We start from the raw sequence: 16,540 nt of genomic DNA, 5'->3' as shown, positions 1-16,540 counted from the left end.
AAACCATGATCCATTATAAATGAAAAGAAAAGTTGAAATAATTGAATCATGTACAAGGAAAAAAATCAATTTTATTTTGATGAATGGATGCTTCCTTTAATAGAGATATATGCTTAGTGATTTAGGGTGATATATGTATTGTGTAATGTTTGTTTAAGCCTATTTCAATAAAAATTTATTTGCTTTACAGTTCAAACAACTGAAATACAAATATACAATATTTAAATTTAGCTCTAAGGCTGTATATGAATTTATATACCTTTTCCAGGAAAATATTATGCTCTTGGTGACTAAATTTGAAGAGGAGGAAAGCGTAAGGACATTTCTTGCCTGCACCCTACACAGTAGTAAATAAAAACCTAAAGTTAATGGATAAAAAAAAAGAATGTTTATATTCATTAAAAATATCCTATATAATAAAAGCCTAATATGCAAATCTACTGAACGGCTGAACGCCTGGCGGAACAACCAGTCGCTATGACACGCACTGACCACCAGGGGGCAGACGCTTAATGCAGAAGCTGCCCCCAGCCCTCAGGTCCCAGGGCAGCCAAGGCGGGTGCTAGCAGGGGCCCCCCTGATCACCCTGCTGGTTGCCCTACAGATTGGCCCTGATTGCCAGCCAGGCCTAGGGACCCTACCCATGCACAAATTTTATGCACCTGGTCTCTAGTAAAGATAATAAAACAATTAAAAGTGAGATGGTAAACATATTATGTAGACCTGCTTTAAATTGGTGTGGTAAACCTCCAGGGAAATTCTAGTTCTCACACTAGGATCATGCTGCTCATCTGATTATATCTCCAAACCCCAAGGGTCTCTAGGTAGCAGGACTGGGTGAATTCTGGGCTCCCTACAGGAAACCAGGTCCAGGAGCCACCCACATATGTACTTGGCTGGCAGATCGTGGAAAGGAGCTCTTCCTTTGTTGGGAGCCAGGTATGATGCTAGGGCCAGAAACAGCAGACCAAGAAGAGGGAATGGTGAGAGCTAACCTGGAGGGAAAGGCATGGGGAGAGGGAGACAGGTACTTAGTGGCAGCGGACTGTACCTCAGAGGCAGAAGAGGAGAGATACTGGGAAGAGGGATTCACAGTGACAGGCTGAAGCAGAAGGTTATGAGAATTAGTGAAAGATCAGTAAGAAGCTTGCAAACAAACATTTCTTTCCAGGAGAAAATGTCAAAAGTTAGTCAAGTCAAGGAGGTAGAGTAAATTTTTATGATTCCGTGTTAACCAAATTTGACATTTCTTATATATTTTGTTGTTATCTCACTCAGCTTTTAAATTTGGCTGATTTCTATATCCCTATTTTCTAGAATTATAAACTTTTTCAGTTCTTTCACTTGGCATCAGCTCCACCTTCGGCAGGATCCTCACAGTCTGAACTCTCTGATAGCTTTCTTATTAGAACCCATTTATATTTAGAAAGAAGGACTTCAAATGCATCCTTGCATTTGACCATTACAGAAACAGCTGAAATAGGCACATCAGAGATATTTTTTAAAGTTCAAGGTTTACAGATGAGGAATCTTAGATGGGAATGGGCTAACAAGGCCCTACCTCCTGTCAGTGTTGGGAGTGAGGACTGTGACTTTCATCTGCCGACCAGAATAATATATCCTGGTGGCCACCATGTCCTTCTTGCCCTAAACCTCTGGACACAGAAATCTATTTGATATTTTTGTTTCCTGTTCCCAACTCCCTTCCTTCTATCAAACCACATACAGTCCTCAAGCAAAAACAGACACAATCTATTTAAAGCAAATGTAACAGCATTGTTTGATCTTGGTCTTCTAATGCATGTACATAGCATGCTGCATTTCTGATTTTGTTACAGATATCTTTTGCAATCAGTAAGTATTTAAGTTTGATGTGGTATTCTGTATCAATCGTTTACTTAATGGCTTTAATTTCATCTTATTTCTAAAGAGATTCCCTAAAAGAGTCATAAATGCATTTTCTCTTATTCTAATATTATTATAGGGGTTTTGTTTTGCCTTGAAATTCTTAATCTAAATGCAGGAATATGGAAAATAGAGATCTTTATAGTTTTATAAATTGTTAGCCAATTTATTAACCATCATTTTATCACATATCAGTTCTTTTTTCTAGTGTAATCATCATCATATTCTTTATCCTTATTTATACTTTTTTTTGAAACTATTCTGAGATTATTGGTGCCTTTTCCTGTCATTGTAATTTTTTCTCTGCTGGATTTAATTTCTTGGACTGATTTGGTGATTGAGATTTTCCTATAAAATTATCAATTTTGTATCTCTTGCAAATAAAGTATTATACTTATGCATCTATTCCATTATATTTACTTTTAAAAAATTTGTCACACAGTTAACCATGCTTTTTCTAGCTTTCTTGACCATTCTGGAAAAAAAGTGCACATATTTTCTTTTTAGGTAATTAACTCTGGTTTTTATTGTTAACTCATTTATTTGTGCTTTTTATTTTTGTTATTTGCCTCTTTTAACATTTATTTAAATATTTCCTAGCATCTTCTATTGAAAGCTTACAAAAATAACATTTTGCATCCTTGTTTTCCAATAAATGTCTATCCTTCATGCTATCCATTGCACTCCAATATATTGCCTCTCAAGTTATGATATGTGGTTTTGTCATTTTTATTTAGTTTAAAAGATTGTTCTTCTCGTTTATATTTTCTGGTAAAGAGAAGATTTTTAATGAATGGATGTTATTGCTTTGCAGCCCTTGTTATTTTATATTTATAATAAATTAATATTATTTGTAGGTTAATTTAATAGTCCAGGTTATACAGTATAATACCTGAAGGAGATTATTTTGTGTTTAAATAAGAATAGGTAGAGTAAGAAAGAGAGATATTAGAAAAGACTTGGTAATTAATTGGGGTGGTGACCAGTAGAAACATATGAGTACAAAACTCCCAGAGCTTGACTTAGATAATTGGTTAATTTTTGTGAAAATTATAAGCTTTGTGTAGAATATATAGGAGTAAGAACAATTATAGGGGAAAATGACCAATTTGATTTTGAATAGAGTGAATTTGACTTATCCATGAGAAATCCCTATGACAATGTCCAGAAGAAAGTTCTATCTTCAGAAACCTGGAAACCAGAGATAGCTTCCAGTAATTTTTTTATTTTGTTATTAAATAAGTAAAAGATGAAACTGTGAAAATGGAAAATATAATTATTTAAATGTCTTAGAATGGAAAAGTGGCAGATCCTTAAAGGATTTCATATTTAAGATTCTTGGGGGCAAAATTAAACCAGAAAAAGAAATTTATGGATGTAGCTATACTTATTGTTTTTAGGGAGGTTCTTTTGGACTACTCTATTATCACATATATAAACATGTGTGTCTTGGGGATGTCTTTGGCATTTTTCTGGACATAACCTGGGAGAAATCTAATAATATCTACATTATAAATGTGATTTGATTTTTTGGTGCTTTATTACAGGATTAATAATTTATTTAAAAAAAATACTGGAAACCAGATTTTTCATCATATTGTTTAGGTAATCTACTGGGGACTTTTATAGTCAGGGATGATTTAATTGTGATGTTTGATTTCCCCAAAAAGAATTACAGACTTAAGAAAATTTTAAGTAGCATAATATGGGAATTCTCTTTTCCCAACAAGTGAGTCTCAGAGTACCACTATGACGTTCTAAGTCTAAGAGATAAGCTGTATATTCATTATGTCATGTTCAATTATTCAAATATCCCTGTGTTCTCAGTCCCTCATTATGTTGGTCAACAATACCAGTGCTCAGCCTCTGACCTTCCTCCTGACGGGTATCCCAGGCTTGAGAGCAGTCCAGGCCTGGATCTCCATCCCTTTTTGTCTCCTGTATGTCATCGCCCTGTCTGGGAACAGCATGATCCTCTTTGTGGTCCTCCTTGAGCAGAGCCTCCACGAGACCATGTATTATTTTCTCTCTATGCTGTCAGCCACAGACCTGAGCTTGTCCCTCTGCACACTTTCCACTACCCTTGGTGTCTTCTGGTTTGAAGCTCGAGAGATCAACTTAAATGCTTGCATTGCTCAGATGTTCTTTCTCCATACATTTACTTTCATGGAGTCTGGCGTTCTGCTGGCCATGGCTTTTGATCGTTTTGTAGCCATCTGTGACCCACTGAGATACACCATCATCCTCACCAATGCCAGGATTGCCCAGATCGGGGTGAGCATGTTGATAAGGAATGTTGCTGTCATGTTGCCCGTTGTGTTTTTTGTCAGGAGGTTGTCCTTTTGCAGTTCTGTGGTCCTTTCACATTCTTACTGCTACCATGTTGATCTCATTCAGCTCTCATGCACAGACAACAGAATCAACAGCATCCTTGGCCTGTTTGCACTCTTCTCCACGACAGGATTTGACTGCCCTTGCATCTTGCTTTCCTATGTCCTGATCATCCGATCTGTCCTCAACATTGCTTCCTCAGAGGGGCGGTGGAAAGCCTTCAACACCTGCATATCCCACATCAGTGCTGTTGCCATCTTCTACATTCCTCTCATCAGCTTGTCACTTGTTCATCGCTATGGACATTCAGCACCTCCATTTGTCCACACCATCATGGCTAATATCTTTCTGCTCATCCCCCCAGTGCTCAACCCTATCATCTACAGTGTGAAGACTAAGCAGATTAGAAAGGCTATTGTTAAAGTCTTAATTCAGAAGCAGCTGCAAATCTAATCACTAGTTGTCTCAGAGTAAAAATAAAGCAATTTCTGAATGAGTGCTTTAATAGAATGGGGTAATTGTTCCCAAAATGCCTAGATATGCTTCCAATAGTTCAAATTATGCAAATTATTGATTATATGATATTTGCTTAGTTTTCTTCCAGTAAGTTCATATTAATAAAACCTAAATTATGGTTTTATTTTAAATATTTAGTGAGACACTGTATATAAACAAATATTTATATTTGCAAATTGTATAGTACCTCAATAAAATATTAATTCAGATTCTGCATATAATTCTAAAAGTCTACATTTAATGTTGGAAATGTTATTAATATGCCATTGTGCTTTTCTGATGATATACAAAAAGCACTTCAATTAATTGGATTTCCCTGCCTTAAAGCTCTTGATTCTTTGCATGCTTCCAAAATATTTAAACTATAGAGTAAACCCTAAAATGAATATCAGTAAACCTATGCCTTTATAGTCAAGTAATGTTTGACAAAGGGGGCAAGAACATAAAATGGAGTAAAGACAGTCTCTTCAATAAATGCTGTTGGGAAAATTGGACAGATACATGCAAAATATTAAACTAGACCACCAACTTACATCATACATAAGAATAAACTCAAAATGAATTAAAGACTTAAATGTAAGTTGTGAAACCATAAAATTCCTAGAGGAAAACATAGGCAGTAAAATTTCAGGCATTTCTCCTAGCAATAATTTTGCAGATATATCTCTTTGGGCAAAGGAAAAAAAAAAGAGAAAATAAACAAATGGGACTACATCACACGAAAAAGCTTTTTCACAGCAAAAGAAATAATCAACAAAGTGAAAAGGGAACCCACTGAATGGGAGAACATATTTGCCAATGACACATTTGATAATGGGTTAATTTTCAAAATATATAAAGAACTTCTACTACTCAACACCCAATTTAAAACAAATGGGCAAAGGATCTGAATGGACACTTCTGCAAAGAGGACATAAAAATGGCCAATAGATATATGAAGAAATCACGTCGCTAATCATCAGAGAGATGCAAACTGAAATCACAGTGAGATAGTCTTTTCACTCAAAATGGTTATCATCAATAAATCAACAATAAGTGCTGGTGAGGATGTGGAGAAAAGGGAATCCTTGTACATTGTTGGTGGGAAGGCAGATTGCTGCAGGCACTATGAAAAGCAGTATGGAGTTTCCTCAAAATATAAAACATGGAACTGCCTTTTGACCCAGTGATCCACTTCTGGATATTATGTAGGTAAAGTTATTTTGCCCTTTATTATGTGCAAGCTCATATTCTGTGTAAATGCAAAAATGAAGCACTCAGAATCAGTTATTGTTGCTGTTAGCTAAACATTAAAAGGTAAGATAAACTTTGTCTAGAATTCCAGTAATCATCTTGCCTTTATAATCTCATACTTTAACCAAAAAAAAAGCATGATGGTAGGTTTGGTTGCCTATTATCAGTGAAAGATTATATCCTATGTCTATATATTTTTAGAATATGAAAAATCAAAAAAAAAGTATATAGGCTTCTTCTCTCCAATGTTCTACCTGACCTAACTTATTTATGGTAGCTCTCATCTCAAGCACATCCTGTCTTGTATTAACCTGAAGACCTGAAGACAGAGACATTATTGTTGGCTTATCAACATTGATTCACTTACTAATATCTGTTCTTACTTTGTTCTAGGTCCAAGATGTTTTTGCTAGATCTTATTTTCCATTCTCTGTCTAAAATCATATGTTCTCTTGCTACATGCCATCAGAATTACAGCTTTTATTTATTTCTAACATTTAAAATTGAGGGCTAAAATTGATATTCTCTTCTGAACTTGATGGTCTAAGATACCAGCAGTGCTTGTGACCCTGGTCTTTCCTTTCTGTTCTGTGAAATTAAATGCCTTTGGTGGCCAACAAATGTGAAGAGACTAGATATAAAACATTGAAGAAAGGTGGAGTCTATGATAGATCTGAGAGCTTGTGACCTAAATCCATTCACATTAGTAATAAAACTAGACATTCTGATGACCAAACAGAACATATCTGTGGGCAGAATTCCACATAAAGTCTGTGATGGTCTTAGATTGTATCTACTATGGCATCCACTTAGTCTTGTGGCCTTACCAATGTCAGAGACTAGTTCTCCCCAAGCCTGCACCTGAGGTGGGACCAGGATCACAAGAGTTAAATCTGTGAGTGAGAGTCAGAGCCTGCTCTCTGCATTTCCATGGATGAGCCTCTCATTGACAGGCAGTGATGAAGCAAGGGGAGTCATTGTTCCCAAGGGAACTAGGAGTCTGTTAATTCTCAGGAGGATGTGCCTATGCTAGAGATGAGTATGAGACCATAAATAAGGATATGGATTCTGAAAAGGGGCTGAAGCAGAGAAGCTGCAGGACATGAATAATCTGAAAGCTCTCCACCTTGCTCTGGGATGACAACCAGGAACTGAGTTGGTGTCCTAGACACTCAAACTGAAGTTCCTTAAGAGGATTTTATGTTTTTCAATGAAAATCCTCGATTTATAGAGGTTAACCCTATGCCTTTCAGAGTGCTGGAGATAAAAATGCTTCATGGGGTGTACAGCCTACAGGACCAAGGCACACTTGAGACAGGGTTAACAGTTGCAAAAGATTAGGGTCTAGCCCTGGCCAGTTTTTCTCAGTGGTTAGAGTATCAGCCCATGGACTGAAGGGTCATAGGTTTGATCCCAATCAAAGGCACATACCTTGGTTGGGCACATGCAGGAGGCAACCAATTGATGTGTCTCTCTCACATCCATGTTTCTTTCTCTTTCTGTCTCTCCTCCTCCCTTTCACTCTCTAAAAAAAAATCAATAGAAAAATATCCTCAGGTAAGGATTAACAACAACAAAAGATTAGGGTCCATATGTGGGGTGGGGTACAGCTTTGTCTTTGCATGATGAACATAGCTGGAAAAAACAATGTTGTCAACAGTAAGTCATATCTTTAGTTAGCTGAGTTAGGTGGAATCTTGTCAATAAAGGCTTCAGGCATGGAATCTTAAAAATGATCTATTTTGAGGGGACTCATTGAACAAGAATGGACATTGTGCTATCACTTTTCTCCCTGTCTTAGTCCCACTTTCCTGATAAGGTCACACTGTGAACTGCACGAATAATTGGTGTGTATATTAATGTTTGAAATTTACTTTCCCAGGGCAACGTGGAAGGGGAACCTAGAGAGTGTGTATTTTGCTAAAGCCAATTTTGGGGGAAATTGTAGAAGGAAAGTATAGGTGGGCATTGTATTTGGCAGTATTTTTAGTAAAGATAGGGGCTGTGTCCTCGGGGTACAGTGGATGGAGACCCGCAGGACATCCAACATCAAGCATATGTCTCTCTCACTGATGACATTGGAACTTCCACAAGGAAAGGGCTGAGCTTTATTCAACTTTAAAAAACTCTCTTTGCAATAAAGTACCTTGTCCATAGTTTGTGTTTAGTAGATGTATATCAATTTGAGCTGAAAGAATAGTCTTTTCAAAAGGGGCATCACATCTGGTAAAATGGCTGGAATAACAGTTACTAAATAATAGAGAACACAAAATAATTCTGGAAGTTTCTGTGAAAAGAGAAAGCTAGATCATAGTACCATAGAACATTCAGCATGAAAGCTCCTCAGGTTTTGCTGGGTGGTGGGGAGAGGGTAGGGGGAGGGGAGATACAAGTGTGAGTCAGAGAAGTCATCTAGGCTCTACTCCCCACTCTCTGTACCTGTTACCAAGAAGTTAACATTGGCAGGGACCTTAAGGGGCCTTTGTGAGACAGGTTTCTTCCCTCAGAAGTGGGGTAGCCCATAATTTTATTAAAAATGTATAAAAGCTGTTACTAGGTGAAACATCAATCATATATTACTGGATGTAAAAACTTATTAACAAATGCTGATTCTCTTAGATTTAATCTATAAAAACAATGAGGTTTCTCTTAGTATTCCAAAGCTCTTATTTGTTTTGTGAGAGAAGGATCACTATACCACATATTAACAAAATCATACCATGTGGCTACTGTAATAGCTCAGTGATAAGTGATCATATATATGACACATTAAAAGATCTGTAAAGCAATGTACACAAACAGACAGACACACATATTGTAAGAAATGGCATTCACACATAGCATTTTATTTCAGTGAGAAAAAGAGAATGTATTTAATAGATGGTTTTGCCACTAGTACACATTGATTTTGATTAATATAAGTTTAGACTTCTGACACAGAAAAATCTAAAATTAAAACTATTTAAACAACTTTAGAAGAAAAGCATAAAAGAGTATATGTAAAACAAAGGACTCAAAGATACATTTTTAGAAGCAAAGTATAAAACAACAAAATTATAAAAAAAATAAAAGTGGGTTTGATTATATAAAACTACCTATATTTGTTTGCAATTTAATTGCCTAAACAAGGCCAAAGATAAACATTTTATTGGCAAAGGCATAAAACTAAGATCTCTTGCAAATTTATATTTCACATATAAACAACAAAGTAGAAACATGGATAAAGCTACTGATAAAGGGGACAAAATAATCAATAGACATGTGAAAGACACTCATTTTTTTACTATTGGGAAAGTTCAACATAAAGGTAAATGTGATAATTTTCATAATAAAATTGATGAAAATTTAAGAATAGTGGTAACCGTGAATTTTGGTGGGTATGTAGGGAAAAGGCACACTTCCATGTAGGGAAGAAATATAAATTAATCTAGCCTTTGGGGAAATGGATCTACTAATACTCATTGAAATAAAAAAAAATGTATAACCCTTTGAAACCAGCAGTGATGACCTGAATATCAGTCTTATAGAAATAAAAGCATAAGTGCACATGGACAGCTGCATAAGAATGTTTATTACAGCATTGTTTAGAGTGCCATAATACTGAAGACAACTCCAGTACCCATTATGAGGAAATAGTTGAGTTAAATGCAGTCCATCCATGTCATGGGATATTATGTAGTCCTTGAATGAATCCATACTTATTTACTTTGAGGGATTTCTACCATAAGAAAAGCAAGATAAAGAAAGACATGTAGAATGTTATACAACTTTCGTGCTACAAAGCAAGCCCCTTATATATGTACTAGAGGCCTGGTGCATGGATTCATACACTAGTGGGGTCGCTTGGCCTGGACTGTGGGGATTGGGCTGAAAGTGGCTCTCCGGTATCCCCCGAGGGGTCTCAAATTGTGAGAGAGCGGTTCTTGGTGACGCACTCCAGAATCGGTCTCCCACCTCTCTGGTTCTGGGTGCGTCACCCAAGAACTGCTGCTGCCAAGTGACCACAGCTCAGCAGCTCCTTTTTTGAGCGTCTGCCCCTTAGTGGTCAGTGTGAGTCATTGCTACTGGCCTATCAGCCAGTTGCTTAGGCTTTTATATATAGAGATATTAATAATTGTAATAACAAAGAAAAAATCATTAGGAATTAACCATATTTATAGAAAAAAACTGTAGTTATAGTGTTAGTTCCTTTTTGTTGCAAACAACCACAAATCTTAGTTGCTTACAACTACAGAATTTATTGTAATGCTTGCTGATCATCAGATTGACAGACATCCTTTTGATGTAGGCTGCTTTGACTTGATGGCTCTGCTTCAGGTCTCTAGTCAGCTAGGATTGGCTCCAGGGTATAGGTTTGCCCCATGTATCTTGTTTTGGGCACCAAGTAGAAGGGCACTACTACCTGAGCTCAACATTACTCATAGCAAAGGAAGAAACCCCATTGTGAAAATCCCACTTGGGCCTCTGCTCTTATCATATCCACTAACATCCTACTGACAAAAACAAGTCATAGAGACAATGTTGACCAGAGAAAGTCATGTGTCCAAGCTCAAAATAAAAGTGAAAGTAAGTATAATCTGCACACTCTGATCCCCAACGTGGGTGTGGATATATAATACTACCACTAAGACCAACGACTTCATCTACTATGTGTAAGATTCCATTTATATAAACTTTACATTTATTAGTGTTCACTAAAATGTAATTATGGTTACATTTAGATGGCAATTTAAAGTAATTTTTACTTTTTCTAATTTCTTCTGAATCATTGAAATTTTAATCAGAAACACCAACATTTTGAACTCAGTGAAGGCTCTTCTTTTTCCTGGCCTGATCAGAGTTATGTAGCATATCCCTTGACATGAAGAGCCTAATTGAGATACTTACTTGTGTCCTCTTTCATCCAATTCCTATGGATACGTCAGAATCTCTACTTTTAATGAAGGCCCAACACTATCCAGTTGAGTAGAATGTTTCTGTCTTCTTTTTTTCTTTTCCATGTAACTGCTTAACTCCTTCAGTTTCCTCAGTTATTAGGATATAGATGTAGTGTAGAAATTAACAAAAACAAAAGAATAACCAACATATTTGGACAGTTGTGACAAGACCTAGATTCTGGCCCTTTTAATGCCATTCATTTGTAGTGTAAGGTAGTTAGACCACTGCCATTCTCTGGGGTTCATAAGGTTTCATTAATATACACAGGCACACATTTGGAACAGGCATATCTATCCATGTGCATGTGCTTGTGTGTACCTGAATGGCCATTTCATGCATAATGAACTGAGTTCTCAGTCATGGAAACCTCTGTATCTTGTAGTCCTGAGTCCCTATATGTGGAGGGACATTTTTCTCACTGAGCACAACCTACTTTTCTGGGCTGCAACCTCTTGAGGATTTTCTCTCTAATCTCCTTCATCTTGACACTATAGAGAACAGGGTTGATCAATGGAGGAAGCAGGAAGTGGACATAGGAGAGAAGAGTATGGGCAGGCTGAGGGATTGGCATCCTAAGACGGTCAATGAGTGCCAGGAGGATCATGGGCACATAGAAGAGAAGCACAGCAGAGAGGTGGGCGGCACAGGTTTGACCAGCCTTCCAACGATCCTCACTTGATCCCAAACCCTGCAATACCCTGCCAATTAGGCCATAGGAGCAGAAAATAAGCAGTGGGTCTAATCCCATGGCTGACAGGACCACAAAGAAGCTGTAGACTGCACCCCAAGCTCCTGGACAGGCCAATCGGGCTATATCTGGGTGCAAGCAATACGAATGAGTCAGAACCTGTGGGTGGCAGTAGGGCATGTGGGCCAGGAGAAATGGCAAGGGCAGATGGAGACCCACGCATCGGAAAACAATGGTGAGGCCAATCTTCCTAACAACATCATTGGTGAGAAGTACTGGGTAGTGGAGAGGGCGGCAGATGGCCAGTGCCCGATCAAAGGCCATGGCGAGTAAAACAGAGGACTCCATGACAGAAAAGACGTGGACAAAGAACATCTGCAGGAGGCAGGCTGAGGCAGGGACAGCATGAGCATCAGCAAGGGCAAGACCCAATAGGGTGGGCATCAGGGCTGTGGCCAAGCCAACATCAGATACACTAAGCAGGAAGAGGAAGAAGTACATAGGACGGTGTAACGTGGGCTCCATGGCAATGATCCAGAGGATAGTACTGTTGCCCAGAACAGAGAGAAGGTAGATGGTGATGAGGGGTGCTGTCCACCAGGAGGGTACAGCTGACAGGCCTGGCATGCCCACCAGCAGGAAGGTGGGGGTCATTGAAATGCTGCTGTTGGGGGCTGCCTGGATGAGGAATGTTGACATCGTTCAGGATCTCACTTTGAACTCTGGAACCTGAGAACTGATTAGAAAGATTTACTTAATCTTAAGACATGTTTGCATGATCTTTCTAAAAGAGCCTTTCTCTGCTTCCTGCCTTAATAGCAAACACCTGGCAGAGGGTTTACACTCCTATGAACACTGCTTCTATGCCTCCCAATCCCAGGCCATCTGACTTCTGTGCTGCCTAAACACACTCACATTTCAGTTCACTTGAACAGTTCTCACAAGTTCACCAATTAACCCTTTATTACTAAATCAAGTCATTTTCCTAAACTGGTTTATTTCTCAATGAGCATTAATTTTTGTGAATCCGCTTTCTCCTTTTCTTTTAAATTCTACCTCTCAGAATTTAACTTCTTAATTCACCCTGATGTGTCCCATCCAATTTATACATTACATTGATATTTTTGAGAGATCTTTACTTGGCTCTTCTTTTTACTTAGTGGTCTATCTACTCTCATGACTTCAAATCAATTCCATAAAAGGATGTATCATGAATATATATATCCCAGATTAGTCTATATTCATTTCACCCTAGAAATCTCCATATGGATATTCTATGTATTTTAAATTAAAATAATCCAAAACAGATCTTAACAAATGCATTTTAAAACCTCTTCCAGCTTCCTCAGTTAGGAAGCAGTAGTGGGAAAATTACAAAAATGATGGAAGGAAAAAAAAAGAAATACGTCTTGGTTTCCTGAGTCAGGAGATGGCATTACTACTCACCAATTTCCCAAAATAAAAGTCTCATGATAAAAACTCTTTACAAAAAAAGAGAGGAATTTCCTCAACCTGATAAAGGCTATCTATGAATAAAATTAACATCATACTTGACTGCAAGATTTAGAATGATAAAAAGTTATCTGCTTTTTGTCACTTTAAAAAATGTTTTTATTTGTTTTTTAGATAGAGAGGAAGGGAGAGGGATAGAGACATAGAAACATTGATGAGAGACAGGAATCAAAGATGACTTCGGCCTTACTTGTAATACTTATTTTTTTTTTTTTGGAAAGCTGTATTCTTATAGCAAATGAGTAACTATCAATTATTCAGTAAGCGCCATTGTCTCATCTCAAATTTTTCTTCTGTATCCAATTATTTTTTACGTTAACTGTGCTTTGGCTTTTGCTGAGGCTTTTGTTTGCATGATCCTGAACGGCTCCCCTGCTGCCAGTCTGCCTTCCAATCCTTCCTCTGTACAGATCCCATAGTGTTATTTCTAATTTGCAATCTGATAATGTGGCTGTGGTATCTTCCCGTAAAGCCATCTGATTTTCTGCTGCTTTAAAATGAAGGCCACACCTTTATTTGTCATAGAAACCCCTACACCATCTGGTCCCAGACAATCTTTACTGCTTAACCTATTTCTATTCTATTTCTGCTTGAGTCTTAGCTTTCCAGAACTACTGTTTGGATTCCTGAGATGGGTCATTGCTTTAACCACTTTCAAAAAAATACATTTTATAAGTGGAATTTCCTTTTCCCTCTCTGTATCATCATACCTCATTTGTAGATGAAGTTCCAACTCTGCTGAACACCTCTCCTTCAACAGGCCCTGTGATGGATTGTTTACCCTCTCCTCTCACCCTATGGCACATTGCCTAATGCAGTCCCTGTCATTCCTAATTATTCATATTTCTTTCTTTGCCTTGCTCTTCAATAGACTGCTAACTTCCTCAGGCAGATGCATATCAAACTAATAAGAATTCAAACAAAGAATGTAATTCAAGCTCATACATGCATTAAAAAGTAAAGAAATATGCAAATGCTCATTCCCTAAATTAGAAACACCTCTGAGTAGGTACTGACATGTATGCATGTCCTCACATGAATAAGCACATGTAAATAAAAGCACCCATATGTGTATACATGTTGTTATATGTATCCACTTATTTCCACAAGTCATGAGTGGAAAATGCTCTTAACCAATCCTTTGCCACCTCACACAATGATAGCCAGGAAAATTTAAAGATTCAATAATTGTTTCAAAAGACAGGTATGCAGCCAAAAGAGTAACTCTTATCTCTTCACATACGCACACATGTTCATCATAGGTTCACAAACATCCCTTCAATGCTCAGCACATATACATACATCTATATATACATCAGAAATGCAGGGGATCTTATACATCTTACAGTCACATCTCACATCACTCAATTAAGCCATTCTTATTGCCCTTCAAATATCTGATAAGTTCCTACAAAGAAAATAAGCTTCCTTTTTCTCAAACTGAAATCTTAATTTCTATAGATTTAATTCTATGACAAAACCAAAAGTAGAGACATTCTCACTAAAGGATATTTATAAATACTGAATAATGGTTTCCAGGAAAGGAGAAAAGTTTTATTTATGACCCGATTAGTTCCCTGACATCTGAAAGACAAATGGCTAAGGTTACTAAAGTGCTAGAAAATAGGATATTTGATTATAGGGGAGATCTGTCATGGAGAGAGATCTTGCAGCCCCATAGAAATGACAGAGTGTTATGAATAAATTTGCTCACTTTACATTTGCGTCCAGACCTGCTGTTTGGCCCCTCACCACAATCTTCCCTGCTACTTACCAGACCAGCATTGAAGAGTGTGTGTCAGACAAGGTCTTTGGTTGGAGATAAATGCTGAGGAATTAGAATGGCTTCAAGAAGTGGCCAATGTGAGAGGATTTACAGCATAAGGCAGAGTAGGAAGAAATGGCTAAAAAGTGGACGCATCTCCAAGATGATGATTGCCCCTCCACATCTTGAGAGATCCCCATTTGTCTCCACATTAATCCTGTCTGTACTAAGAGAGATATCTTCGGTGCTGAGTACCAGGAAATCTGCTGGAGCCAGGTGGTGTGACCCATGGATAAATACCTAACAAAGTACGAGATCAAATCAGGTACTTTATAAAAAATGGATATGGTAAGAGACCTGTGTATGCAGGAAGCATTTTAAAAAACACCCAGGATAGCATGCGGGTGGGAAAGTAAAACATTCTAGGGAAGAGAAATGATTAGGTAAGTCACAGGGCCCAATTTTAGAAACTAACTTCCCCCATTCTTAGTCTCAGATCCTCATGGATAGTTGAAATATAAGGTAATGATCAGTTTTGCTGCTCAGTATGTTCAAATTCTTTCTCATGCTGTGTCGTTACTAGGGATTTAGGCTTGCTCTGAATAAACTGGGGGCAAGGACCCCAGGAGATTATCTTTGGGGTCAGGTAAGTAGAAAGCCAGCCCATGCATAGGGTATAGAAGATTCCACCACTGAATTTTTCAAGGTTCCCTAAGGTCCACCATTTTGGCCTCCAGTAAACGTAGAAATGCACTATATAATTTTAACACATTCTTCAGTGATATGGTTGTCAGCAAAGTCTATTCCGAGTGACTTCCTAAAGTATAATTTTTTTAAAATTAAAATTATTGGAGTGACATTGGTTAATAGAATTATATATAGATGTTAAGTGTGCATCATCTGTATGCTGCATTGTGCTCATCACCTAAAGTCAAGTCTCCTTCTGTCACTATATATTTGACACTCTTCGTTAAATTTCAAATAGTGCATGCTTGATCATAATCCTTTTCATTCTATCTGCTGTTATCTCTCTGCCTTCTCTCCATTTTCCATTTCAGGAAACAACTTATCTTTATCAGACCTCAGATTCTACCAGATCCCATAGACCTTCTAATGTTTTACTCCTTTCAAATTAATCACTCCATCTCCTACTATATTCATTTCTCTAGCATAGACTTGCACACTTATACCTCTTCCCATGCCATCCTACTACTCTGAGCTATTAGAAGACAAACACTATCTCTTATATTTTTTCATTCCTATAATAAGAACATCTTTCCATTATATATGAAATAAGTTTGTTGAATTTTATGAGCTGTTTTAAAGAGTCCGCCTTTTTAAAACTTTCATTTTGGAATGTGAAGTTATTTTTAATTAAAGTGTAGTTGACGTGCAATATTATATCAGTTCCAATGTACAGCATAGTGATTTGACATTTATATGCCTTATGATGTGATCATCACCAGAAGTCTAGTAACCATCTGTCGCTGTACAGTTATTGCGATATTATTGACTGTATTCCCTATGCTGTACTTTACATCCCTGAGACTTATTTATAAGCTTGTACCTCTTCATCCCCTTACCTTTTACCTTTCAACTATCAGTTTGTTTTTTGTATCTATGATCTGTTTATTTTGTTTGTTCACTTGTTT

The 16,540-nt window shown here is 37.4% G+C and overlaps 2 protein-coding genes across 2 annotated transcripts; one reads left to right on the top strand and one right to left on the bottom strand.

Annotated features, from left to right (window-relative positions):
• Positions 1–3,741: 3,741 nt before the first annotated feature.
• On the top strand, positions 3,742–4,689 carry OR51F2 (olfactory receptor family 51 subfamily F member 2; the record flags this gene model as incomplete). The annotated part of the gene is made up of 1 exon (XM_081098241.1): positions 3,742–4,689. The coding sequence occupies one exon, from the start codon at positions 3,742–3,744 to the stop codon at positions 4,687–4,689; it is 948 nt and encodes a 315-aa protein (XP_080954367.1).
• A 6,649-nt stretch (positions 4,690–11,338) lies between these two features.
• OR51S1 (olfactory receptor family 51 subfamily S member 1) lies at positions 11,339–12,310 on the bottom strand (the record flags this gene model as incomplete). Its single annotated transcript, XM_081098210.1, has 1 exon — positions 11,339–12,310. One exon carries the CDS (start codon positions 12,308–12,310, stop codon positions 11,339–11,341), a length of 972 nt encoding a protein of 323 aa, XP_080954336.1.
• Between the last annotated feature and the right edge of the window lie 4,230 nt (positions 12,311–16,540).

This window comes from Myotis nattereri, assembly GCF_964212035.1.
Source record: "Myotis nattereri genome assembly, chromosome: 9".
NCBI lineage: Eukaryota > Metazoa > Chordata > Mammalia > Chiroptera > Vespertilionidae > Myotis > Myotis nattereri.
Note: the sequence above shows the minus strand (reverse complement) of the source record. Positions and strands in the feature narration are given on the sequence as shown.